Raw genomic sequence first — 25794 nt, forward strand, 5'->3', positions numbered from 1 at the left:
TCCTGCAATCTTTTGTATTGCGCTGCCGGCAGTTTGAACCTCTTCGCATTGCAGTCGAGCTCAAATAATTAGCAGTTCGAGCTGGTCCGCCGGCCGTAGCTCCTTTGGTGTGGACATCAGCAGCCGTGTACGATGAGCTAAGATATGCCACCCTCGGTCGCCAGCGCAAATACTTTCATCGAAGGAATCATGGCGACAAATTCTCGCCTGGGCCGTTCTCTTTTGGCCATTACCCTCTTCGCCACGCTAGTCTCGCAATGTTTAGCCTGGGATGTGAAGATCCCAAACTCGGGTAGTCTCTGGAACGTGGGGAATACCAATGCGTTCGATATTCAATGGACAAGGCTTTCTTTCCAGTACGAGACCCGAACCCCCCTTTCCACTTACTTGGTCTTCTTCACATCTTCTTCTTTGCCCAGCGAGTTTTTGTCTTTGTGAGGGGTTTCCTGCTCAGGCAAGCTGACAATGAAACCCACTTTAGATCTGCATCGGAGCTCTGCGGCCTCGACTTGGTCATATACGAGACTGGAGAAACCACTACTACCTACGGTCTCGCAATGTTTGACTGTTCGAGTGGTGATGATGATGATGATGATAACGATGATGACGAAGATGGCGATGATGGCGATGATGATGACGACACGGGCCCGGCTACAGTCAACTACACGCTTCCAGTGACAGCCTTGCCAGTTGGCTTCAATTTCTCAGAGAGGTAAGCATACAGGCTGCATTCTCCACCTTGTGCGATCAAAATCTCGATTGACGTTATCATCCCCCTTCTCCCAATTCACTGTGATTAAGCTATGGATTGGGGAATAAAGCTAATGAGAGCACCTAGGTACGACTTTGCGATTTCACTTCGAGAAACACAATACGCTACGGAGAACTTCACCTACAGCAACAGCCTAGCCAGGTCATACCGATTCTTGATAGTCAACAATGCCACCGCTGTCACCGTCATGGTAGGCTCTGAGGATGAGGATGAAGCAGCATCATCTGAACTGAGCACCGGAGCGAAAGCTGGAATTGGTGTTGGGGTGGCTCTTGTGGTGATAATTTTGGGCTTGCTAGGTCTATGGCTTTATAAGCGCCACCGGTCCAAGGAGCGCAGTGTCCTAAAGAGAGACACGCACCCGGATCCAGACCTAGGCAACTACGGCAATACAAACGACACCTCTGGAACCTATGATCACGACAACTTTAACCCTGAAACCTTTGGTTCCAGACGCAAAGCGGAAGCAAAAACGTCCCAGCCTTACGCGAAACCCGAACTCGCTGCAAATGAACAGCCACACACAGGTGCCCCTCCGACCAAGCATGAGATGGGAATAGAACCACCAAAAATGTACGGATCTTCTCCTGAATCTGTCCCGGCCTGGACATCGACAGGCTCCACGTTGACCGAAGGAAGTGACGGGAAACAAGTCCTACAGTCAGAGAAATCAATTTCACCACTCCCAGAGCCAACGTTACCGCCGCTCAATTACCCAGTCGTGGCCGGGTCTGGTTCAGAAAAGATCCCGGTCGACCCATCCGGGCGGCCGGAAGTGGCGCAGATGGCTTCAACATCCTCAACGGATATCAATGTCCTGAAAGCACAGGAACGTGAGATGGCGGAAGCCCTTGAGTCGGACGAATCATTAAGACGGCTGAAGGCAGAACACGCGGCTTTGCAACAAAGAATCGCGGTTGCTGAGATGCAGGCTGCAGAGAAAAGGAAACGTCAAGCCCTTGGACAGGGCGGTCATTAGTACATATTTCAATGCAAGATTCGCGGTAGACTCCGGACCAGGCCTTTTCAACGGCAGTAACAGATAGCTCCTGATCTTTTGACCATGGGGCTAAATGTTCAACCCTTGTAGCAAACATCGACAAAAGTTCCAGAAGCCTTGTCGATGAAGAATCAAATCGACTACAAATCAAGCCTAACCCGAGCGGATACCGGCTCTGCTTTCCGGGCAAGGCATAGTGTCTGCTTTTGCTCCTCATTCAGATTTTGTCTCCCTTGATTTAGGGCCTCGGCCGTGGCGTCACAACATGTTTGACATCATTCCCTGGACTTACATCATTCCATCGCTGTGAGATGCACCGAGATGACGGATTTTGTTCTCCACCCGCTGTTGTTGAGGTCCTAGTCTTCGACCTTTTTCCTGTGCCCTTGTCGCAGTCTGCTCTTCTCCACACCCGAATTTCTCCCGACCTCCACCGCCGCAATGATACTATAGGGTCTGCTCGAGAGAAAGCTGAACCGTTCCCGGCCCAACTAAAAGAGAGGGCGAGAATCGTCATCGACAATGGACTTGGATTGGGTCGTTTGGGATTCGGCGGCCTTTGTCTTTCGGACTGTCCATCCAGCATCAGGCAGACATTACGGAAGCTGCGACGTGGGACAAGGAAAGCAATAGCTGAAAGAAATTCGTGCAAAGGGGCCCAATGTAAAACTTTGGTATGTTTGCAATGTCGACTTGTGATCAAGGCCATGTGCTGACATGAATACGCCCGGCCATATGGATGACGCATCAGTTCTTACAGGAGCCACGTTCTGGGGTCCAAATATCGTTGAGGCGATTCAGAATGCAACACTATCCGAGGAGCACTTAGACGATATGATTGAACGCATCATGACGCCCCTCGGCCAGGACCGGGGATATCCAACTATGGATCCGTTCTTATCAACTCATGTGTCCCTTTTACTTTTCCAGCCCAGAGGTGTACGGCTCCGAGCCTGTCGTCTTACTTAAGAGTCTAGCACACTCGAAACAATTAAGAATCGTACAGGGCGCCCGCGTCCCAGCACTTGATCGATAAACGACTACGTTACGGCTGGCATCTTAAAGGCAGCGGACCCTACCGACTTTGAGGTTATTGTCAATTCAGTAGCTTCTAAGCAACAACACGGTTGTTATTACACGTTCCGGAGGTGTGAACACGTTATCGCTTTCTAATGTCACGGCGATCTTGGCCCTAGGCGAAGAAAGTGGCATTCTCTCACTTGTTAACCCATCTAGACGGCTGCCATACACTGTACCTCGACATTCCTGTGGTAACATCACCCCGCTTGAATTCCAATAACTGGCAAGATCCTTTCACGGGGGCGCAATTAATTGATTATCGTCATCCCGATGCTTTGATTCTTTTTACGAGTTCGGTTTCGGACTTAGCTACACGACATTCGAATTGATAGGCGTCCTGGAGCTTTCCAACACCGCCGGTAATAGGGCCCAGATTCTTCACCGGTCCATTTCCCCTTGGGGAGGGTGTCGCTCGCCCCTTTTGCTCACCCCTTTCACACCAGCGCCTCTCCCTCGCGCTCTCCCGCGCTCATCCCTCGCTCACCTTTTTGGGATCGAGTGTGTCCACCATTCCCCGTGGGACGGTCTCGAAATTCAATGGGAACCAAACCCCCCCTTCCCCCCAACCCAAAAAAACCGGGAAGCCCAACAAGAACCACGGCGGGAGGGAGAGGTGGTTGGATGTCAGAATTCCCGCGAAGTATGAAGGGGAGTTGGCGCTTCACGCTCTCCGTGGGGTGCGCTCCCTTTTTTAAAAAAAAAAAATTAATCCAGGTGGTCATTGTCGGGCTAGGAAAATTATTTTCCTCCTCCCCTCTCTCCCCTTCGGTGCTCCAAACTCGCCCATGAGGGAACACCTCGTTGCTCGTAAACTAGCCGAGCGGGCGAAGCTCCGTAAAAGCGAAACTTCAGACTTTGGGCGGACAAGGCTACCGATAAAGTTACTCAGAAGCCTATTAAGCCGAGAACAAGAGCTCGTATGACCGAATGCTTGAGGAATGGGATACGTGAGCTGCTTTTTTTTCCAGTCCCCGCTTCTAGGGGGAAACCAATACTGACGGAGTTTTAGATTTAGCGCTGAACATGGCGGCGAGGTTTCGCCTCTCGAGACGCTTAAACAGTTCTTGAAATGGTATTGTGACGGACGGGTAGGCCGCATCATCGACGAGGAAGGCGAGGAGGAGGAGGAAAGCGGCGAAAAGCTACCTCGAATCACCTAAGACTCGGCATACACGTGCTGGAAGAATTTTATGTCAGGATGCCAACGCAGAGAGAAAGCCTCCATCCCGAAACATATTCAAACGACCATCGAGACTGTGAGCTCTTTTTTCCCTTTCCGCGATCTCTTCAAGAAGGGAGGACGTTGACACGTCTATCTTTTTTCTATTTAGCTCATTTACGGTGGCGACGATAATTGGCTAAACCTGAGGACGGTACGGCGGCCTATTCGATATTTCACGGCAATCGACTTCAAAGCTTGCGTGGGCCACACTTTAGGGGAATGATTGGTATGATTTCCAGTGCGAGCTGTATCGCGTCCTCGTACAGCTGATGATGCTACTTCACGCAAACACATCCGCTCGCTCTGCCGAGTATGTGATGAACTTGAGATACCGCGTTAGATATTCCCCTTCCAGCACGAGGATCTTGGATCTTATTTTTGACTGACATCTTCAGGATACTGCCATATACCTAGTATAGATGGAGGAAGGGCGGCAACCACAAATCGTTGTCGATCTTTGTCGTACTCACACCAAGGGACTTGCCAATCTCCCGCGGAAGCAGCCAGTTTATCCTCCTATTTATCACCCGCGTACAAATGCGCTAATAATAGGACTGAAAGGCCGGAACATCTTCTGTACGAATTGATCGACCAGCCGTTTTACTGCAATACCGTGGCATTTTTCATGAGTACGGTCCTTGCGCTCGGTGGTCTTCGTGACCTCAAAACCTGGCGAGACATCTGCGCCATACCGAGGCAAGGTGATCGAGATTCGGTTCCCTTACGTTACGAGAAACACGTGCTGCAGAGGCCGGTATTCCCTAGATACACCTCCCCGTTTGAAGCGGCCACCTCACTAGTAGACGCCTTTGGCAATCTTGGCGGGCGAACGGGCTTCTGTGAGAGACCGACTCTAGAGGCCGTACGGCGCGAGTGTTTACTCGAAGTCAATAGTGAGTTTGCCCCGAGAGAAAAAGGGACATATATGGACGCGTAAAATTAATGTGCTGGAAATAAAGGAGGCGGTGACTACTTCATCAATGAGAGGATGAGGCACGCCGACTACATCAACCCGAACACGTATGGAGGTTACTACCAAAGCACCATCTCCACCATTGATGGCCAGGTCACATTCAGTTTTACTCTTGCCCAGGTTAACTGCATGGAGCGAGAGCTTCTCCAGTATCTCGACTACGACGTTGGAATACGGGAGCAACACCTTCGCGACTTGCTTAATTCACTGCGTGTATATACGGAATCGCATGAGCAATTGCACGTAAGCAACCTAAGCTGGTTTACACCTCACGGTCCACCGATTCCGCGAAAGAGGCTAGCGAACTCATCGGATATTTGGGACGATAACTCTACCAGGGAGGCAGAAGATCCTGCAGATACCTGGAGAATGGGTACAATCCATCGTCACATTCTTCGACAGCGGTAACGAAATCCCAAAGGAATTCCAGGAGGACTCGTCAAGCTTAACCCGGATTGACGGTGAAAAAGGTGGGACGCAAGAAGAATATGCAACTCAATCAATGGTTCTTTGGGAAATATCTCAAAACATTCGCCGCATACGAAGAAAAAGTGAAACGTGGGCCGGATAGAGTGGCGCTGCACTCTAATGAGGCGCCAAGGATATCTTCTTTGCAGTCTTAATTCCACACTCTTTGCTTGTCCGATTTGCTGTCGAACAAGGCTTCGCTGAACGGTTGAACGGTATTGTAGTGAGAGCCCCCTTATTGGAAAAAGGGGTTATCACCCCTATGTAGGATTTAGGGGTAGAAATAGGAGAAGAAAAGGGGTCAACCCAACGTGTATATATACCAGTAACCTGGCAGGACCAGTTGCGAGGTAGAGAAAGCATTCAATGCATCTCAAGTTGTTCCCAAGTTTGACATCTGCATAAAATATCGTGTCCAAGGTGGGCAGCGGCTATTCTGTACACTCTTTTCACAACATTGAATCGCCAAAATCTCAACAACGAGTGGTCTGACAATACTGAAACTCTTAATATAGCTGCTATGTAGCCTTTAAAATTTGGATCAACCAAAAAATTTCGAGTTTTTCTACGTCGCTGCAAGGTAAAGAGAGCAGTGGGAAAAAGTTGCGTTTCGTACGCTAAATGGTACGACGTACAATTTTTAGAAGGGCGGATCACTACGCCATAATGGCGCTTATTTTACCACCATTCCGCAAGCATATATAAGCGATTTGAAAGCTGAAAAGTTGTTTGCTCACTAGCTGAGTATTTCTGTACACGATATAGCAAAATCTCAAGTCTTTTATGCAGTGTTTGTGGCGTTCTGCGGGGGTGTACACCACCTTACTGCAATATCCCCCACAGAACGCTCTAAATACTGCGTAAAAGACTCAAAGTTTTACTGTATCATGTGCAGACATACTCAGTTAGTACAGTAGACATACATCTTTTCAGCTTTCAAACCGCTCAAACATTCTTGCAGAATTGTAGTAAAGTGAATGCCATTCTGGCGTAATGGTCCACCCTTTGAAATTTGTACGTCGTACCATTTAACGTACAAAACGCAACTTTTTCCCACCACTCTATTTACCTCACAACGTAGAAAAACTCGAAGCTTTTTGGTCGGTCTAATTTCAAAGGCGATTCAATGTTGCAAAAAGAGTGTACAGGATAACAAAAGGTGGTGTACAGAATAATACCCCCCGGACTTGTCCTATTTCGAAGAGGTCCAAAGTAGGTGCCTATTGAGCTAATCCCGAATAGGCCTAGGGGTCTTTCAACCTAGATGTCATGTGACAGTCTGTCGATCAACCCTGCAGGTGCCACATCATTGCTTTTGCACTTCTTTACAGGTCAACGCAGGTTGCAGGGAAATTTCCCGCCGAATTTGGAGGTCAGTGCCGCCGCTTTGGGAGGGTTTCTTTCCTCGATGCCAAGATTTGCTCCCCTGCACCACGCGGTCTACCTGATGGTCGTTTAATTTTTCTTTTTTCCGAACCACCAACGCTTCGTCGTATTTGCAGCTTCAAGCACTCTTCTACGTCTTCATCTAGTGCCGCGTCCCTTCCTCGCCGCCATTTCTCTCTCACTGATCTGCCTTTGCTATAGCGATGATCGGCAGCCGGCCTGTCGACCTGTTCAGGCACTGTACTAGGCTAACAAGTCCCTCACTTCATTTCCTTCAAGCTTGCCCTCCTCTACCCCCCCCCCCTACAGCCGAATTCCTCTCGTGGCAGCCCGCCGGAGTTCCACTTCGCCATCGAAGCTCGCGGTACGCGGCAAGCTAGGAAAGTTCCCCGTGGGGTTATCGGACTTCAGAAGTATTCGCAAGATCCCCGGAGGGGCATACTTCGACAAGACGGGATATATTTCTGAGGTTGAAGAGGGGGCAGCGGTCCAGCTCGTTTGCCGCCCTAGACGGTTCGGAAAGTCGCTCACCGTCACTACGCTGCGATATTTCCATGGATTCCAGTTTCGCGACCAATACGACGAGCTTTTCAAAGTGTGGTGTGAAGTCCCTTACTACTAGATTTGTGACTTATGCTCAATAGGGTCTCAACGTGGATGAAGCTGTCAACAATGGCACAATTCAACCTGGACGATATCTTCTTTTGGAATTTGACTTCTCCCAACCTATCCGTCCTCACAACCTTGACCAGTCTGCGCAGTTCATTGGGGAACATATAAACATGATGCTGTCGACATTCATAAGTGATTACACCGAATATCTAGGTGAATCGTTTGCATCGCGGACGTCTACTTTCATGGAGAATAACCCAGTCGGAAATCTCGCACGCTTAGTTCTTGCTGTTGATAGAACGCTTCAAGACATTCATAAGAGAGGCGAGGAGGACCATCCCCTCTGGAATGTACAAGGGGTATATTTATTCTCAACCAACTACTGAATACATTCTAATGCATCTAGATCTATCTGCTAGCGGACGAATACGATGCTTGCGCCAACGATTATATGGATCCGCACAATCCAAGGTTATGGTCCGATGACGCACCCTTTCGTCTCTTGAAGGCATTCTGGGCTAGTGTCAAAACTAGCCAGAGGTGGAGTTACGGTATTAAAAAGGTATACATCACTGGCGTTACGCCTCTGCTTTTAAGCGACCTTGTCAGCGGTGCGAACAACCAAGAAAACGTCTCTTTCAGTCCATTATTTTCAACCATTTGCGGATTAACTCGATCCGACGTACTAGGAGCACTAAGGGTTATCTGCAACAATGAGGAAGAGGTGCAAAAGAACCTGAGGGAATTGGAACACAACGCCAATGGCTATCACTTCTGCCACAGACGGAGTGTAGAGCCGGTGTTTAACACTCATACGGCTCTTTCATATCTTGAAGTGAGTAAAGAGAAGTGCTAGCTAACCCTAATGCTAATTACCGGATAGGAAATTAGGCAGGGAGAAAGACCTGAAGCTGGTGAAGCTCCAAACTCGGAGGTCTCTGAAAGCTTCTTGGAGGCTTGTGCAGGGGCACCTAGAGCTGTGGACGAGATACAATTAGCACTTCAAAAAGACGAACACGGCGCTTACCGAAAGATTCCATATGACAAAGTGCTCCGCAGCTTCAAACTATCCGAACTAGTAAGTTATGTTCCATTATTAGTCGGAGAGATTATACTATAGTGTGGTATCTCACATCCTTGTCTACTTAGAACCTCCAGGCTGCTAGTGAAGGCGACATGTCTGCATGGCGATCCTTAATGGTCTACATGGGCGGTCTGACTTTTGATATGAATGATCCATCGAATTACTTGAAGATACCTAACCTCATAGCAGCGAAGAGGTTCGGATTCGCGCTCCTTGATCGACTTGGTTTATACCATTTTATGATCAATGCTGTACATACTCTTGCGAAAACTGGGAACCCAAAGGACGTACTGGCTGGGTACTGTCACATGATGCGAGAGCGTGATGTCTTCGGAGACGCATTTTTAAAGAAGGAGGAACACCACCGAGACAATATTCGGTGGGGTATTCTACAAAACGACGCCATGCAGTCTACACTTGAATATCATGTTGCGAAGGTAAGACCTCTGTGTTCATATCCAATAAATGCGAATATGAAGCTGATCTGTGCAGGTGAGTAACAGTCCAGGTTTTGTCGATCTCCTCATTACAGACAATAAAAACCTCTACACCCTTGTCGAGTTCAAGAACATCCAACTCCGCTACCTGGACCTGAGTGGAGAAGACAATATTGGAAAAGCGAAAGAACTCGAAGCCATGAAGCTCAACGACATTCTTAAACTGAAATTCAAGGGCGACAAATACCGAACAGGGAGCATTAACAACTGGATTGATGGAAGAAGGTATGGTCCGGTGTCTGGAAGTGTCCGCAGTCAGCTTCAGTCTTACGTTATGGGGTCTACCGTCCAAAAGGAGATTGCGGACAAAAGTTTCCGTGCTTTTGCGGTGGTGATTGTTGGATCACGCCAGATACTTGTGAGGGAGATGGATAGGCATGGCAAGTGGGTCAGCAAGTTTCAGCTTGTGAATGGGAATCACCTAGATAAGATGGTAGGGCCAGGGTCCAAAAGGAGACACTAGAAAATGAAGGGTGGTGGTTTGGCATTGAGGGAAGAAAAGCGGCGGTACAACCCGCCCAATTCGGCGGCAGATTTCCCGTCAACCCGTGTTGTGCTGTTGGCAATCCGACTTAATGGGGGTTCTTGACCTATTGGACGTACCTCTGCAGATATTCAGGCCCGCGTGATGCTCACCACAAATCTCTGGACCGAATTAGGGCTGGTGAATGGATCGATGGGTTGCATCCAAGATATTGCCTGGCAGGAAGGCCAGGATCTTTTCTTCGGTCCCATTCTTACTGGCCAAGTTTTGACAGTTATACCGGCCCCAAATTTCCCCCAGTGTGACCCAGGAGTCGTCCCGATCTTTCCTATTAATGGTCAGTTTGATTTCCAAGGGATAGCATGCTCCCGCACTCAGCTTCCCGTCCGCTTATCCTATGCGATTACGGTTCATAAAAGCCAGGGCCTAATCCTACCTAGGGTAGTTCTAGATTTAAGTCAAACAGAGCACTGTCTGGGCCTGTCGTATGTAGCGGTATCACGGGTGAAGACCTTGGACGGGGGGTTGTTTGAGGGCCCTTTGATTTGGATCACTTCAAGAGGGCAAATACTATTATGTCCCAAGACCGAGGACTTGGACTATCTCATGCGCAGCCAGGATTGCGGACTTTTGGTCTTGGCATTCCACACCATGTACCATTCCACAACTGTGAAGCCATTCCTATGCAAATTAGTTAGTATTACTATATAAATATACATGCCAATGCCTGTAGCACTGTTGTTTAATACATAAATATACATTGCACCTCGTGCAAAAGCTATTAACTTGGCGTGGGCGCTTGAACGTCCCCCTTGCCTCGTTAACCACCTCTCCCAATACAACTCTAGTGCCAGCGTTATTATTAATGCCCTGTTGACACTGCCCTGGGTGCTTACGACCCCATGCGCAATAACCATGGCCTTTGCGGCGCTCAATAGTATGGTCTGAGAGCCTGTCGTAAAGAGGCAACTGAACGTCGAAAGCCAATAAGGACTGCACCAATAACTCTTGAAATATTCGATGTAAGCGCCGAGATCTGACTTCCTTTTCACACCTAGTCGTCCGCCAAATCAGAAATGAATTGACCGTACAGACATCGATGAGCCAATATAAGATTGGACGCCACCAGCGGTCCTCAAGAGGTCTATGGTACGTGAACGAGGCGCGGAGTTGATTAGCGAGGTCGACGCCATTCATATGATGATTATAGGCATCAATGACAGTCGGAATTGGTAGTTCTTTACGTACCAGGTCGCCAAAGATAGGCCGTATAAGCGCGGCGTTGGTAGAGGTCTTTTTGGGCCTTCGGCGGAGTCGAATAACCTTATCTTCCTCTCTATGTATACTGAACGACGTTGTAATGCCGCGGACAGCGTTGTTGTCCTGCCAGATAAAGCATAGTGCTTTGCCAGCTAATACGGCAATGTGTTCACCCCATTGAAGAGAGCTTTTCTCAGCTATTTTTGATAGTAACTCGATAGGCAACCCAACGGCGCTTTTGCGGATAGTGCCTGTACAACCAATACCCATATTGAGTAATTGGCGCACCACAGGTACATTTAGAAAGAGATTGTCCATAAATATGGTGTATTTCGTATAAGGGTCGCGGGCTCTTAGTCTCTCCGCGAGCCGAATTGATACTTGAAATGTTGGTGCAAGAAGGATTGTACCGTATTCTGGTACGTTATCGAACTGGCGATTCTTACCCTTTTCTGAGCACTCTTCTGTACCATGATAATTCGAATGCCATAACCAGTCATGTATAAGGCCGTGTGTACTATGAGCCCAATGCTTAAAGCCTTCGTCGATTGGTTTATTCTTCATCTTAACCTTATGAATGGAGCGACCTCGAAACGCTACCATACCCTCGTCAATCGATGACCAGGTAGCAGGTTGTGTAGCCTCCTGACAATTCTTTCGTATAATTGAGTTAACAGGCTCCAGCTTAGTCCAGATTGGAGCGTCGGAGGGTACAGATTCGTCAGGGTTAATAGTCAGGAAGCGATGAATCTGTTCCCATCGATTTTTGCCCATGTATCGACCTAATTCGTGGCTGAAGGAACGCCAGTAGTCGGAACGACACTTCTCAATATGAAGACCCATATAAATAAGAATTCCGAGCCATCGAAGTAACTCTCCGGCTGAAACTGGGTGCCATTCGCGATATTGGAATTTCGTAGTCGAGGACTCGACGGGACGCGCTAGTACACGGGCTGCACGCGTATTTGTTGACGGCATAATAGCGAATAGCGACTGTGGATCAAAGAATCGAAGAAATAGTTCAATTGGCTCTCGTTCTTTCCAATGGATCTTAAAGTCCTCGAATCCGATAGGCATTGGTGGTGGAGTAGTGGGTTCTTCGTAAGGGGTGGGTTGAGTTGTAACCAATACGGGCGCGTCCGCGCCCACACGCGCCTCTTCTTGCATTGGTGGTTGCAGCACAATCTGAGTCGATTTCTGGCGCTTTTTGGAGGGTAAAATTTCGAACACATCTTCGAAATGACGTTTGGGAACAGGAACTCTCGCAGAACGCCTTTGCATTGCATTTTAACTGGGAAAAGTGGTCAAAAAGAAGAGTTGGAAGAAATAAGTTGAATAGGCGTGGTCGTGCCAAGACCAAAAGTCCGCAATTCTGGCTGCGCATGAGATAATGGACAGTGCTCCGAACTAGCAAATGCCGATCTCATCGCCGATATCGTTGTCGGCTTTCCTAATTGAGTGTACCGTCGTCTACTCGTGGGCCATGGACTGGATCCGATGGGATCAACACTCTGTGCATATGATCCAAAGGCGGCATTCTACCCATTCCTGGGTGTGCCATGGACTGGATCCGATGTGACTATGGGTGGCCCACGTGACCCTTTTGAAGGTCTGCCAAGGCTTGTAATGACCAGGGGTCTTCGAAGCACGCTAGTAACCCTCAGATACTATATAGTCAGACGGTCCCTCGGACCTCTTCGAATGCCAACTAAGTCCTCCGTGAAATCACACCGATGGGGTCAATCAATCACGTGAGACGTTATGGGGCCGCACGGGTGCGCCGCCAAGAATGGCAAGGTCCACGTGACCGGTTAGATCACGTGATTACAAAGGCTTGGCAATATCGAGCGCAGCGAGGCCTGGGGGTTTGGGGGTGGCCCCTAAAATAGAAGCCACGCTTTTACCCCCCGTGGAATATCCTGTCCGCGGCCCCTAGTTAGGCTTCTAGATGATCGACGGGGTCTGCTGAGCCTGCACGTCAAATGTGCCATGGAGAAATTGGGGACTTTGAGGGGGCCGAAGTGCCGGCCGTGAGGAGGTGATCGAGACACACTCCTCTTGGAGACGTCAAAAGCGGCGGCGCGCCCAGCCTACGACCATGCCCGAAAGGGCCAGGCTGCCCAAACCGGAGGCGCATTTCCCGACAACAAACTTTACATAAAGGGAACCAATGGATGAGATCGGGGGGGCTTGAAGTAGTGACAGGAACGCCTGACGCCTAGTGAGTTCTCCTTTTGAAAGCACTACCCCTCGGCCTCCTTGGCAGTAGCATGCTGTATGATTCCTTGAGCCGCGATGACCTTGTTCTTCTTCAAGCTCGTCCGCCATGCCGGCCTCCCGCTCACGAAATACTCGTCAACCTGCTCGAGAGACAACTGTCCACACTCCGGCATGAACAGCCACGTAAGAGTAATGATGACGATGGTGATGCCAAAATAGAAGTATCCTACATTCGTTCCCATGTTCCCATATTCTGCGTTGAGCATATACGGCATCCAGAAGGCACAGCTGAACGAAGAAAACGGTTGTGTAAGCCTGGCCGATGGTACGAAGTCGGAGCGAATGCATCTCCGCTGAAGCAACCCAAACGGTAGGGCCTGAGGTTGCGCCAAAGATGAAGGCCCAAATAAAGAGGAAGGCAACCAGGAGGTTTTGTGCAGTGTGGTTCGATTGTCCAAGGCCAGTGGCGGAGGCAGCAGCAATAAGCATGCAAGACGCCATGCCGGTGTATCCTCCGATGAGCGTCCAACGGCGGCCGGCGAATTCGCAAAGAGACGGACCCAAAAGTGAACCACCCAAGACACCAGAGTTTACGACGACGTTGAGGACATAAGCATTCTTCAAGCCAACGCTTTCGAGGAAGAGGGCGGCGTAAGGCGCAACAAAATAGATACCAGTCAAGGCGTTTCCGAGGATGATCAGGACGGCAATGTGGGTGCGCTTCCCATCGACACCTCGGAAAATTTCGGTCCAAGACCTTGTGACTTCCATCTCCCGCTCGAGCTCGATGTGACGGACGACATCCCCCACCCGCCATGTGATGAAGGCGGAGTGGGGGGGCGGTGTGCCCCTGTACGTCCCTGCGGGCGCTGGATTCCTCTGGAAAGAGGGTGCGCAGGAGGCGGTCGCACCTCATGACCATTTCACGTTCGTCCAATACACCGCACGGGGCCCTGAGAATATCTCGCGCTTCTTGGATAAAGCGCGGCTACTCAGCGAGGAGATGGAGTCGATCGATCCCGTCCTGGCATGCTGGTTCTTTGTGCCAAACAATCCTGGCGAACAAGTCCGAATTACTCTCTTCGTCCGATCGCGGAGTGCCAGCCAGTATGGAGACGTCATTCGAGACAGGATTCAGCTGTTTGAGTAAGTCAACAAGGTCGTCGTTTTGTTATACCCGCCTACTTCTTCCCCCTTGCATATTCCCCACTGCCTTGGTCAATACCATGCATTGATAGCCTGATATGGAGAACCCGTTTTCCAGGGCAAATGTACTAGATCAAAGCGAAATAGCACGAACCAGGCACTGGGAAGGTCAGGGATTCGGTTTCTTTCGACAACACGCCTAGAATTCTGTCGAGGAAAGAGGAAGCCTTTCGTCAGACTACTGTCCCTGAGGCGTCTGTCACCACCACCTGCCCGAAGCTCAGCCTTTGAATGGTTGATCACGGGGGATAGAAGAACGATACAACACTCCAATAAACCCACGACTATTGTCACAATTAACGTAACCACTGGTCATAGTCAGCATCATGACCCTAAATTCCGACGCTTCTGTCTTGGGCCATGATCCCTGGGGTCCCGGGTTCGTATGGTGAATTCCAAGTCGAGCAGTATTGTGCCCCAGCTCATGCATCCCCGGAGAGAGGGATGGAGAGCTGATACCTTCCGCACCCATGGACGAGATGATCGGCCGATATACGACCTGGTGCGTGGTGCCTTCCACTTAAATCGCCCTGAAGGGGTGGCTTCTTCCAAGTCTCTCCCTCAAATAAGCATGACACCGCGGAATCGATGACATTCCGATCGCCGCAGGACACGAGGGCCGAGGGGCTCCGACACCCCCACGTTGTTCCGTCCGCTCCGCATTCGGGACAAGACCCTCAAAAATCGGATCGTGGTCGCGCCCATGTGTATGTTCTCATCCGAGCTAGACCCCACTTCGCCAGCTGTGGGCGCCCTCACCGACTGGCACGTCGCCCACCTGGGCCATCTGGCCACCAAGGGGGTAGGGCTGGTGATGACCGAGGCGACGGCCGTCCAGCCCAACGGCAGGATCTCTCCGCAGGACGCGGGTCTATGGCAAGAGGGCCCCGAGTCGGAACAATTCAAGGGCCTGCGCCGCGTGGCGAATTTTGTGCACAGCCAAGGAGCTCTGTTCGGCGTCCAGCTGGCCCATGCCGGCCGCAAAGCAAGCGTCGTCGCTCTCTGGCTGTCGACGACGTGGGAAGGCCCCAAGACGAGCAGCATTAAGTGCGACGAAAGCGCGCACGGATGGCCCTCGGACGTGGTGGCCCCGACGGGAGGCAAGGAGTTTAAATGGGCGCCTGGCGATGTAAAGTTCTGCCCACCGCGTGAGATCACAGTCGCGGAAATCGAACAGGTCGTTCAGGCTTTCGCAACAAGCGCCAGGACCGCCGTAGAGGCGGGCGTAGACGTGATCGAGATCCACGCCGCGCATGGCTACCTGCTACACGAGTTTCTCAGCCCCGTCACCAACCGCCGCACCGACGCGTACGGAGGCACCTTTGAGAACCGCACGCGCATTGTGCGAGAAGTCGCCACTGCCATCCGCGCCGCCATACCCACGGGGATGCCGCTGTTCCTCCGCATCAGCGCCACCGAGTGGCTGGAAGAGCACCCAAGCGTGGCAGCAGCAGAGACGGGCACGGGCAGCTGGGACATGACGTCGTCGATCCGGCTGGTCACACTCCTCCAGGGGCTCGGGATTGATGTCAGTTCCGGCGGCAACCACAAGGACCAACGGATCCAGCCACACAGCAACTACCAGGTCGAGATGGCCGACCAGCTTCGGAAAGAGATCCACGCGGCCGGGCACACGACGCTGGTAGGCGCAGCAGGTCTGATCACCGAGGCTGAGGCCGCTCGCGACATCGTCCAGGGTGCCGACGATCATGACGTCCTCGCCACGGAGGCCGCCCTGTCTGGCAAGGAACCCAAGGCTGACCTTGTGCTGATAGCTCGCCAGTTCCTGCGCGAGCCTGGGTGGGTATTCGCGGCGGCAAAGAAACTGCACGTTCCTGTGTCGTCTAGCTGGCAATTCGGTCGAGTCCTGCCCTGAAAAGGGAAAAAAAGTAATGCAGCTGAGAGTGTTATCCAGATGTGAAGCATAAACGAGGCCAAGAGCCAACAACAGGGTTGTTCTTAAACAGAGATTTCAAGGCGGATGGACAACAGCATGATTCATAGAGTCAAGACTTGTACAGGCTTGTGTATATCCCTCTTCCGCAGTTCAATCATTACGATAGTGACGATCTAATTTTTTCCCCTCTTAACCCGTGCTCATACTACAATGAAAAACCAATGTGCTCCTCGGTATGACTTCGATCGTCTTCCACTGTAGACTAGAGGAACGCTGGTGACAAAAAAGGACCAGCGACTCCTTCTTTTACATGTCTCGGCCAGGGCCTCGAGATCAAACAGCTCCCCGATAGGCGTTCCCCAGCCTGCGAGCAAGATAGGATGAAGGAGCCATGCTTCGTCCACCGGCGCTATGAGATGGTCAGAGGAGCTCCCGTCCGCAAATTGCTGTTCCCAGAGCCAGCGCGTCATGGCCTCGCCCTGCTGGAGACCCGGCCAGCTGTGACTGGCGGCCTTCAGGCCGGCTTTCGCCGCGGCATCGAGCTTCGTATACGCCAAGACATAGCCGGTGCGAAGGAAGAGAATATCGCCTTGCCGTGGCTGGATATGCCTCGCGGCCATTATCGCCTTGATGTGGTCGACAGAGCTGGCACGTGAGGTCATTGTGTCGTGCCGAATACCTTGCTCATCCGACCACAAGGGAAAATCAATCAGAATGCCTCGACCAGCAACCGCCTTCTCAGCCCAGCCGTCGATGCCATTTACGGCACTTCCGGGCGGTCCGTGGATGTCATTCTGGGTGACTCTGGAGACATAGATCAAGATAGAACATCAGCCGAAGGGAGCGGCTCTTTTGAGAACGAGCTTGAACATACCCGTTGTAGAACTTGCCTTCTGTTTGATACGCAAAATGCCTGAACGAGTCGAACTGGGAACTTGTTTGGGTGTTGAAAGTAATCTGTAACTAGGTGAAATGGCTGCAACGGCTGAGATCGAGGGTTCCTACCACGTCATCGTTGATAATTCGGGGAGCTTTGTTGATGATCCTCTGCTCGAAATCGATGCGGCCGAGCAATGCTGGTTTCACTGCATCGAGTGGGAGACTAAAAAGCTGGTCAACACAAGACGGCTTCTGCGTGACCACTAAAGAACGCTGGATTTACTTTAAGGTCACCCGCTCGCCAGTGCGCACTTCCTCCTGCACGATCCTCAACACCACCTCATCTCTGAGATGGTTCAACGCGCCCAACGCGGGATTTTCCCAGAGACCCCAAGCAGAGTGGTGAGGGTCTCCCTGACGTAGGGGCAAGTCATCAAAGGCTGGAATGGGCTTGGCCAGACCCGAAGACATGGTGACAATCAACACAGAAGACTGGTGAGGAAAATAGTGCTGAAGGCTTGACCACCTTGTGAAAGGATTCGTGTTGTAGCTCCTGTTTCTTCCCACGATCAGGGGCCACCCGGAGGCGGGGATGAAATCTGTCCCAATCAGGTGACAGATATTCTCAGTCATCTTTTTTTTTTGGATCCAACTTCTCAGGACCACAGATGCGAAGTGCACTGATTAAAGTAGGGGCCTTGTACGTAGGGCTGTGGCTCATGGAGGACATGGTGGATTCAAGGAGGCCTCTGGGAGAGTGCCGGACTATGCGAAGCATACGGGGTACTTTTACAATACTGTACCCAGTGGTACGCATCACGTACCATGTCATTACACTACTTGGCACCTACCGGGGGCCCTACAATCACCGGGCGAAGTACAAGATTTTAATGATCGTGGCTGTCTGGGGAGAGCGGTGGACGCCACTAGGTACATGCAAAACCCTAGGTAGGGCTTCCCGCAACGTTGCACTTTAACTGAAGAATTGGCTTTTGCGAAGTGATGAAGTTTATTGTTAGAAATCAGATTCACCTATTCGATGCTTTCATTATCGGAGCTACTCCAATTTTTGGCATGGTACCTGAAATGATCCGCCATGTACGAATCGTAGCGAAGTTCCCTTGCTTGCCAAATGTGTACATATACGCAAAGAAGCGTGTCATTTGCCAAAAGAAACGACACTGGGTCTGTTGTCTCGGTGAATCTCTTAGAGCGCCTTTGACGATCATAATTTTTGATACCTCGACGACAGGATGGATTTCGCGATGAATGTCATGAAGGAGAGGGTAGGCCTGCTTTCCAGGGTGACGATCATGCAAGGCGTTATGTTATTGACCACGGTGTTCATTTCCTTGGTAAGGTGATGCGTCAGATTTATCTCCGATTGTTCGGTAGGTTAACTCTGTTGGCAGTGTCTGGTTTATACAATTGGGATGATGGTTTACAATGTCTTCTTTCACCCTCTTCGAAAATATCCAGGTCCAAAATGGTGGGCCGCTTCACGAGTCCCCTTCATTTACCATTCAACAAATGGCCGGGTGCACAATGAGATCCTGAAGCTCCACAAGAAGTATGGTGGAATCGTTCGGATCGGTCCTAAAGAGCTGTCTTATACTACTAAAAATGCCTGGAAAGAGATGTATGTTGAACCCGAAGGCCTTTCAATTCAGCCGACAACTAAACGCTTGCTAACGTTTTATCTAACTAGATACGGATTACGCAGCAATGAAATGTCTAAAGATCTGAGAGGGTCTGGACTCCTCCCAACGTTTGCGGAAGCTCCGGCCATCAACACTGCTCCACGTAAAGATCACGCCCGAATGAGACGAACTGTGGCTCATGCATTTTCTGAAAAGGCGCTGAGGGAGCAGGAAGATCGCATGCAGTATTACGTCGATCTCCTTATCTCTCGGCTGAGAGACAAGTGCATCGAGGGACCCCAAGACATCGTCAGCTGGCTCAACTATACCACCTTTGATATTATGGGCGAGCTGACGTACAGCCAACCGTTTGGATGTCTCGAAGAAGGACGTTACCACGACTGGGTGAAGATGATCTTCCAAGGCATCAAACAACACCCGTGGGTCCAGGCCCTCTTGTGGTACAATCTCACAGCGCTAAGGAAATGGCTGACACCACACGAGTTGGTCGAAGCAAAATCCAAAGCAGACAACAATGCCATCAGCACTGTTGATGAGCGACTTGCCAAGAAGGACAATATTGACCGCAAGGATTTCATGAGCTATATTCTTCGCCACAACGACGATCGAGGGATGTCGGACGCGGAGATCAAGCAAACTGCCATCATCCTGATGGTCGCGGGTAGTGAAACCACGGCGACGTTTCTATCTGGTGCACTATATCTCTTGTTACGCAATCCGAGAGTTTATGAGCGCCTGGTCAAGGAGATCCGCGATACCTTCTCAACATACGAGTCAATAGGAATTGTCAGCACCAACGAGCTTCGCTATCTCCCGGCGGTTGTGGCAGAGTCATTCCGCTGCTACCCGCCGGCTCCAAATACGCATCCACGCATTGTCCCAGAGCCCGGCGAGTTCATCGAGGAGCGGTGGGTACCTGGAGACACCACCGTTGGAGTAAGCCAGTGGGCCACCAACCATGACCCCGAGAATTTCTATCGACCCGATGACTTCCTACCAGAGCGCCACCTCCCGGACCTCCATCCTCTGCGTGACGAGAGCCAAGACGTGCCAGCACACCTTTTCGAAGACGACAACAAGGAAGTGGTCCAACCGTTCTCCGTTGGGCCGCGGAATTGCCTAGGGAAAAAGTGAGTATATTTGTTTAATTTCTTGCCTTGGTCGAAGGCTGGTTTTCATTCTCAGAAGGCCCCTGCGCTCAAAGTCACTGCGGAGTACCGCGAACTTAGAAGAATTCTTACTAATTTACTTGGCTTGCCTTGTTTTAGTCTTGCGTACGGAGAACTACGATCAATTTTGGCGAAACTGTTGTGGACATTCGACCTTGAATTGAGCCCGCAGAGTGACAACGACAAGTGGATTACCACTCAACAGACGTTCATGCTTTGGGAGAAGCCTTCGCTCTACGTCAACATCACACCTCGTAAAGAAGCTTGACATCTGCGTCGAACGTTCCCGTTTTTGAAGCTCCAGGATTCCACGACAAAATGGGGTCTTTTTGGGTGAACCATAAAGTGGTATGAATCCATTTATCCAAAAGCTCTTGGAAAGCGCGAGAGGTGTGGGAATACGCATAGTTGGAATAAAAGCAGATGCTCTAGCGAGCTGGAATATATATCATACGAAATGGCTCCTGCTGAAGCTGTGTCACCTGTCAAGGACGGACGTCTGACGGTTACGGCCGTCTAACCTTGCTGCTGGTGCGTGCTACGTACTATATCGAGACTCTCAAGGCTAGTATACCCGTGTGTGGTGATGGACATTTACTGAATTGTGCATTGAGTGTGGTGAACCGTTGTGTAGTGCCCTGCGACGTGGCTGTAGGAAGGCCAGTGTTGACCATATACTCGAGGGTTCTTTTGTTTGAGCCTCCTGCCTCTGCCTTGCCTGCCCCCTCGTGCCTCTTTTTGATATGTCTTGATATATGCAGAAATTGTAGTTACTTGGAATCGCGGAAGCTGAGGCTCTGGATCGGAAGTATCAAGCGCGTCGACTCATATCAAAGCTGCCCCATGTGTCCACCAGCCTCCTCATACTATTTCAATCTGGGAGAAGCATTCACACTAGGAATGCAACTCCAGAGAAGATGCTATACCAAGGAGAATGGATATTTTCGAGTCATGGGAAGTCCTTGAGAAGCTTCGTTAGACAACACCTGGTAATGTGACATCGAACCGATCAATTTGAGTGCTCGAAGTCCTTAGTTCTCCGCGTGGCTATACGTGCGTCTCCCCAAAAGGAAAAACTTGGTGGGAAAATGTGCATCTAATCAAGGAGCGGATACTATGATCTTCCAGTGTTTCAAGGCCAGGAATGCCCGTAGAATTGAGGATTTGTCGCCAGATGGGCTTTTTTTCAATCCTACAACCAAAAATGTCGGGTAAGGGCAGCATACCGGTGGTGATTCTCGGCTACACAAGATGGCAGACTTGCCTATATATGGTAATAACAGTTGGCAATCTCAGAGCATCCCTAGGCCCTGATCATGCAATGCGGAACATTCATGCAACAGCCACAGGCGACACCGATTGACAGAACTGTCATCAGTCCAGCACAAAACTCGTCGGGCTAAATAGAATCTCAAAGTCTGAATTTTCATCGGTCACTTCGAGTAGCCTGTATTTTCTTTAATTGAGCTTCACTAACTCCTTCAGCAGCCTTGTCGGGAGATGCATTGTTCTCGAGTTGTTCAGCATGCAAGACCGTCGCCCCCTTCGAATTCAAGTACTGTTCCATATTGGGCGTGAACCAGGAACAGCATACGCAAAACCAGCGAACGTGATGCTGACTAGGTAGACTGAGCGGAAGGATGCCACATAGGCCTTCTTATTTGCCAGCAGCCCATCGTTGATGATTGCTTCTGCGATGCCCGGAACTTTGGGAAATGCCTGTGCTGTACCGACACTAAGAGCTTGAAGAAAGTCTGGCACACTTGAATGTGGAAGACCTGCTTTGATGACAGCAGGGGCAATTTTATCAGGTACTGTCGTCGCCAGTCGATTAGTCAACACCGTGGTGAATACCACGGTGCCTATAGCCGAGATCGCAGTACGTATACCTCTGCAAGACCCCCGGCAGAGCCAATTTCGAGATTAAGATGGTCGAGTTCAACAAGCACACGATCTCAGCCCACCCAAGAAACACGTTTGAGATGAAAACGCACGCCGCCATGGCAGCTGTGTCTTCCAGTGTCACACCCGCCAGACGTAGCGAGTAGTAACATGAGTCAGTCAACGTTGTTCATGGCCTGAACGAGTACTTCATCCTCTTTGAAAGGCTTACGGACATCTGCCAGCCGATCTTCTCGGGCACTGTACCATTACCAGAGTTGTAGCACAACTTCGCTCATCCTCGCCCAGGGAAGGCCTCGGAAATCGGCTGATCTTTTCACCGCGGTACGAGTCGTACCGCTGTTCATATCAGAGCTAACGGACCTACGGACTAATAGAAACAGCTCTTATACTTCCAACCTCACGAGTCGTCAATGGATCCTTCAAAATGCACCTGCCGTGTACCGAAGCTCTAGGCCCTCGCTTGCAAGCGAGGGAATGATAGCTCTGAACGTGGGGAGCCTCCTCCGCATTTTATTGCGACCTGGGGACGGTCACAGCCCCGATTTCATCTACCCATACCCAGCTTCTGCCTTTCGCCAACGCAAAAGATGGCCTTCGGTTTGAACGTATATCAGGCATGCTGCCTGATATACATCTGCTTCGGCGCTTCCTTCTACGGCTATGATACTGGTGAGTTGGTGCGGGTCTGGCAGCTGCCTGCAGATATATGTTGAGTTCAGAATCCCTGCTGACGGCCTGATGCCATAGGGATCACATCATCTGTATTGGCGTATACGAGTTTTCTCGAATACTTTGCCTTGAATAGTACAACTATTGGAGCCTTTAACTCGGCCTACTATGGGGCGAGCGCTGTAGGTACAGTCTTGAACTGGTATCTGCCCAACAGGATGGGTCGATTGTGGTCTCTTCGTTTCGGCACCATTGTCACAATTGTAGGAATCACTCTACAGACTGCTGCTCAAAATTATGCCATGTTCATTGTGGGGCGAATATTGGGCGGTATCGGCGGGGGAATGGTCTTCTCTTTGTGTCCTGTCTATGCCAGCGAAATCGCGCCTCCGAAACTCAGAGGCCGTGTCGGTGCATTTTACGCGTGAGTTTTTCTCTGAATTCATAAAATCGCCACTGCTAATTCGACCACGGCAGTCTAAATATATCGGTCGCTTTCATGATCACGGAATGGCTGGGATTGGCCTTCTACTTCATCCACGGCAACGCTTCATGGCGTGTTCTGTTTGGCCTCCAGTATTTGCCTGGCTTGTGCATGCTAGCAGGATCATTTTACATGCCAGAATCTCCGCGGTGGCTTGTCCTGAAAGATCGTTATGACGATTCCCTGAAAGTCCTTCAACGAATGCACTCCAATGAGCATGATCAGACGTTCTATCAGCTTGAGTTCCATCAGATTAGGGCACAAATCGAGTTCGAGAAGTCCAATCAGCTTGGAGTCGGCGCTATCTTCAAAAAGAAATCGTACATGAGAAGAGTGGCATTAATCTGTGCCTTCTTCTTCTTCCAACAGTGAGACTACCCATCTCATACCAAGAATGCGAGAGTGGCACTTACCGTCGCTAATAGGTGCACTGGGATTATTCCATTGACATTTTACCAAGTCGTCATTTACCAGAATCTAGGCGCGAGTGCCGTATTGTCACTAGTTCTAACCGGCTTATGGGGCACGGTTTCCACAGTCTCAGTACTTACACTTGGTTTCTTTATCGACAAGATGGGTCGACGAAACTCCTTGGTATGTTTTGTTAATGTGGTCCATCAGAAGTGCGGTTAGCTATACTGACTGTGCCGAGTTTATGAGCTATGGGATCATGATCCCAGCTGCCTGTATCATTGTCGGACTCTGGGCTGCGTATGAGGCTGGCAGCTCGAAGAATCTCAACTTAGCTAGAGGCATCAACGTTGGTGTTTTCCTTACATCCTTCGGCTACTCGGCCGTCATGAACTCGTTCGGGCCAGCGGTATGATCCCTTGGACGCGACAGATATTGATAACCTTTCTCTAATGGTTACAGTATGGTGCCGAGATTATGCCCACAGAGATCCGGGCCGTTGGCGTCGCGCTGGGATACTTCACCTTTAACGCAGTCACAGTCCTCCATCTCCAGACGGCGCCACTCGCCCTAGCGGCCATCTCGTGGAAATATTTTCTCATCTTTCTCATCTTTGACTGCGTATATGTGGTTATTGTCTACTTTTTCTACCCTGAGACTAAGGTGAGCACGAACCCAGGCAGCCCACTGCCTCTTCGTTTCCACCGAAAGTGCTAACCCAATCTGAAGTCCAAAACTCTGGAAGAGATCGCAGGGGTGTTTGGCGATACAGTTGCAGCGCCATCGGATATTATTGACAAAGCACCAGGCGACACCTTTATGGCTTCTGCAACGCACCAAGAACAGGTTGAGATGAAGGACTCCTAGTGGCTCAGAGTCCGGCCCTTTGAGACAAGATCTGTGAGAGCCACACGATGATCTTGTGATGGCAGGCTTGCGTCCCAGGTATGGTTACGAGTCGTATGTAGCTCCGAATCCAGGTGGTGGAGCAAATAAGCCCGCCTTGGCGGCCGTCACAAATCTGCCAACTAGGGATCTTGGCTTCTACAAATAAGCCTTTTTGGTCGACTCTCAGAGTGAAATTCATGCCGAACACCACCAGCTTCCGGACGGCAACCCCCCCCCCCCCCCCCCCCCCAACAAAACTAACACTAGACCAAGTCATTATGTGATCACACAGGTGCTTACAATGCCCTCCACAGGAATGCAGAGCTGACATTGCCCGTGCCCTCCTCCCCCCAATAGATACGGGATTTACTAATTAATACACCTCCCTTACTAGTCCGTACACCGATGGAAAGTCCTTATTCCGTACACTAATCTCCAAGCCTTGCTATGATTGGTCGATTTACGGGGAGGTTTTCAATAGAAGGGGTTACAAAAGGCCTTCTTCGCAGTGCGATTTACAGATAAGCGCACAAGGTCCATTTTATTTAATACTGCCTAATCGACCTCGCACAATTGCCTCTTTGCGCGTCGCTGTCGGCGGGGGACTCGCTGCGGACCTGTATGGGCTTGCATTACCACCTGTCGAACAATGAGAGGAAGAGTAAGTATCTCTTGATTGTTACATTGATTTGTTACATTATGTGCTCTGTCTTCTATCAAGTTGAGGTCCTGCCTCGCATATGTATAGAAAGGATTGCCACCGCCACTCGGGGTTAGTAAAATCCTTGTATCCCCTGCACGGTCGATACCTTGTGCTGACTAACAAACTAGCGCCCATAGGTTTGGGGGGGAACCGCTCATAAGCGGGGCAGTTCCCCCACGGCTTATGGGCGGTTTCACCCCCGGGTTATGGGCGGTCCCCCCAACCTATGGGCGCTGGTTTGTTACCCTAGTCAGCACAAAAGACCCATTCTGATCTCGCCAAACCTACCTTGCTGGGGCGTCTCCATAACAACAGCCTTGTCCATGACGTTGTTAAGTGTACGGGATAAGGATTTATGAGGCTCTGGGGACGGAGAAAGTGTACGGAATAGTAATATCCGGCCAAAAAGAGTTTAGTGCGAGTGCACTGAATAGTCGGAGGGGTGTACAAAATAGTAAGCCCCGGATTTAATGAAATCAATGAGAAATATCATGGATCAAAATTTGGCATTAAAAATTTTTCTAATGGCTGAGATATTTCGTTGCGAATTTCACGAATCTTGGTAGGAAATTGAGTGATCCCCGAGCCCGTGCGATCCCAAAGCCTGTGATCCACGTTAGCTTAGCGTTATCACGTAAGCACGCGGCTTGGCCGTGTCACGTGGGAACGTGGGCACTCCATGTGAGGGTTCGGGGTCAAGGATACAATCGTATTCTAGCTAGCATCCCATCTTGACTCCCTTCGTGCTACGTCTTGTAACCTAGAACTCGATGCTAGCTAGAATACGATTGTATCCTTGACCCCGAACCCTCACACTTGCCGCCCCGTCATCGGATCCAATCCATGGACCATGTGGCTGGGGGG

General features: G+C 50.4%; 8 protein-coding genes across 8 annotated transcripts; 6 read left to right on the forward strand and 2 right to left on the reverse strand.

The window, feature by feature from the left end:
• Positions 1 to 557: 557 nt before the first annotated feature.
• Positions 558 to 1751, forward strand: Z518_04822 (uncharacterized protein; the record flags this gene model as incomplete). Its single annotated transcript, XM_013418528.1, has 2 exons — positions 558 to 712; positions 839 to 1751. 2 exons carry the CDS (start codon positions 558 to 560, stop codon positions 1749 to 1751), a joined length of 1068 nt encoding a protein of 355 aa, XP_013273982.1.
• A 5932-nt stretch (positions 1752 to 7683) lies between these two features.
• Positions 7684 to 9557, forward strand: Z518_04823 (uncharacterized protein; the record flags this gene model as incomplete). The annotated part of the gene is made up of 5 exons (XM_013418529.1): positions 7684 to 7872; positions 7920 to 8348; positions 8397 to 8591; positions 8663 to 9034; positions 9090 to 9557. 5 exons carry the CDS (start codon positions 7684 to 7686, stop codon positions 9555 to 9557), a joined length of 1653 nt encoding a protein of 550 aa, XP_013273983.1.
• A 3636-nt stretch (positions 9558 to 13193) lies between these two features.
• Positions 13194 to 13829, reverse strand: Z518_04824 (uncharacterized protein; the record flags this gene model as incomplete). The annotated part of the gene is made up of 1 exon (XM_013418530.1): positions 13194 to 13829. One exon carries the CDS (start codon positions 13827 to 13829, stop codon positions 13194 to 13196), a length of 636 nt encoding a protein of 211 aa, XP_013273984.1.
• A 49-nt stretch (positions 13830 to 13878) lies between these two features.
• Positions 13879 to 14208, forward strand: Z518_04825 (uncharacterized protein; the record flags this gene model as incomplete). Its single annotated transcript, XM_013418531.1, has 1 exon — positions 13879 to 14208. One exon carries the CDS (start codon positions 13879 to 13881, stop codon positions 14206 to 14208), a length of 330 nt encoding a protein of 109 aa, XP_013273985.1.
• A 382-nt stretch (positions 14209 to 14590) lies between these two features.
• On the forward strand, positions 14591 to 16140 carry Z518_04826 (uncharacterized protein; the record flags this gene model as incomplete). Its single annotated transcript, XM_013418532.1, has 3 exons — positions 14591 to 14643; positions 14686 to 14766; positions 14874 to 16140. The coding sequence occupies 3 exons, from the start codon at positions 14591 to 14593 to the stop codon at positions 16138 to 16140; spliced, it is 1401 nt and encodes a 466-aa protein (XP_013273986.1).
• Positions 16141 to 16361: 221 nt separating this feature from the next.
• Z518_04827 (uncharacterized protein) lies at positions 16362 to 17511 on the reverse strand (the record flags this gene model as incomplete). Its single annotated transcript, XM_013418533.1, has 4 exons — positions 16362 to 16965; positions 17036 to 17118; positions 17167 to 17263; positions 17324 to 17511. The coding sequence occupies 4 exons, from the start codon at positions 17509 to 17511 to the stop codon at positions 16362 to 16364; spliced, it is 972 nt and encodes a 323-aa protein (XP_013273987.1).
• A 794-nt stretch (positions 17512 to 18305) lies between these two features.
• Positions 18306 to 20138, forward strand: Z518_04828 (uncharacterized protein; the record flags this gene model as incomplete). Its single annotated transcript, XM_013418534.1, has 4 exons — positions 18306 to 18395; positions 18453 to 18679; positions 18749 to 19831; positions 19970 to 20138. The coding sequence occupies 4 exons, from the start codon at positions 18306 to 18308 to the stop codon at positions 20136 to 20138; spliced, it is 1569 nt and encodes a 522-aa protein (XP_013273988.1).
• Positions 20139 to 22362: 2224 nt separating this feature from the next.
• Z518_04829 (uncharacterized protein) lies at positions 22363 to 24206 on the forward strand (the record flags this gene model as incomplete). The annotated part of the gene is made up of 7 exons (XM_013418535.1): positions 22363 to 22444; positions 22523 to 22868; positions 22922 to 23274; positions 23332 to 23522; positions 23581 to 23748; positions 23802 to 24002; positions 24069 to 24206. 7 exons carry the CDS (start codon positions 22363 to 22365, stop codon positions 24204 to 24206), a joined length of 1479 nt encoding a protein of 492 aa, XP_013273989.1.
• Between the last annotated feature and the right edge of the window lie 1588 nt (positions 24207 to 25794).

This window comes from Rhinocladiella mackenziei (assembly GCF_000835555.1).
Source record: "Rhinocladiella mackenziei CBS 650.93 unplaced genomic scaffold supercont1.3, whole genome shotgun sequence".
NCBI lineage: Eukaryota > Fungi > Ascomycota > Eurotiomycetes > Chaetothyriales > Herpotrichiellaceae > Rhinocladiella > Rhinocladiella mackenziei.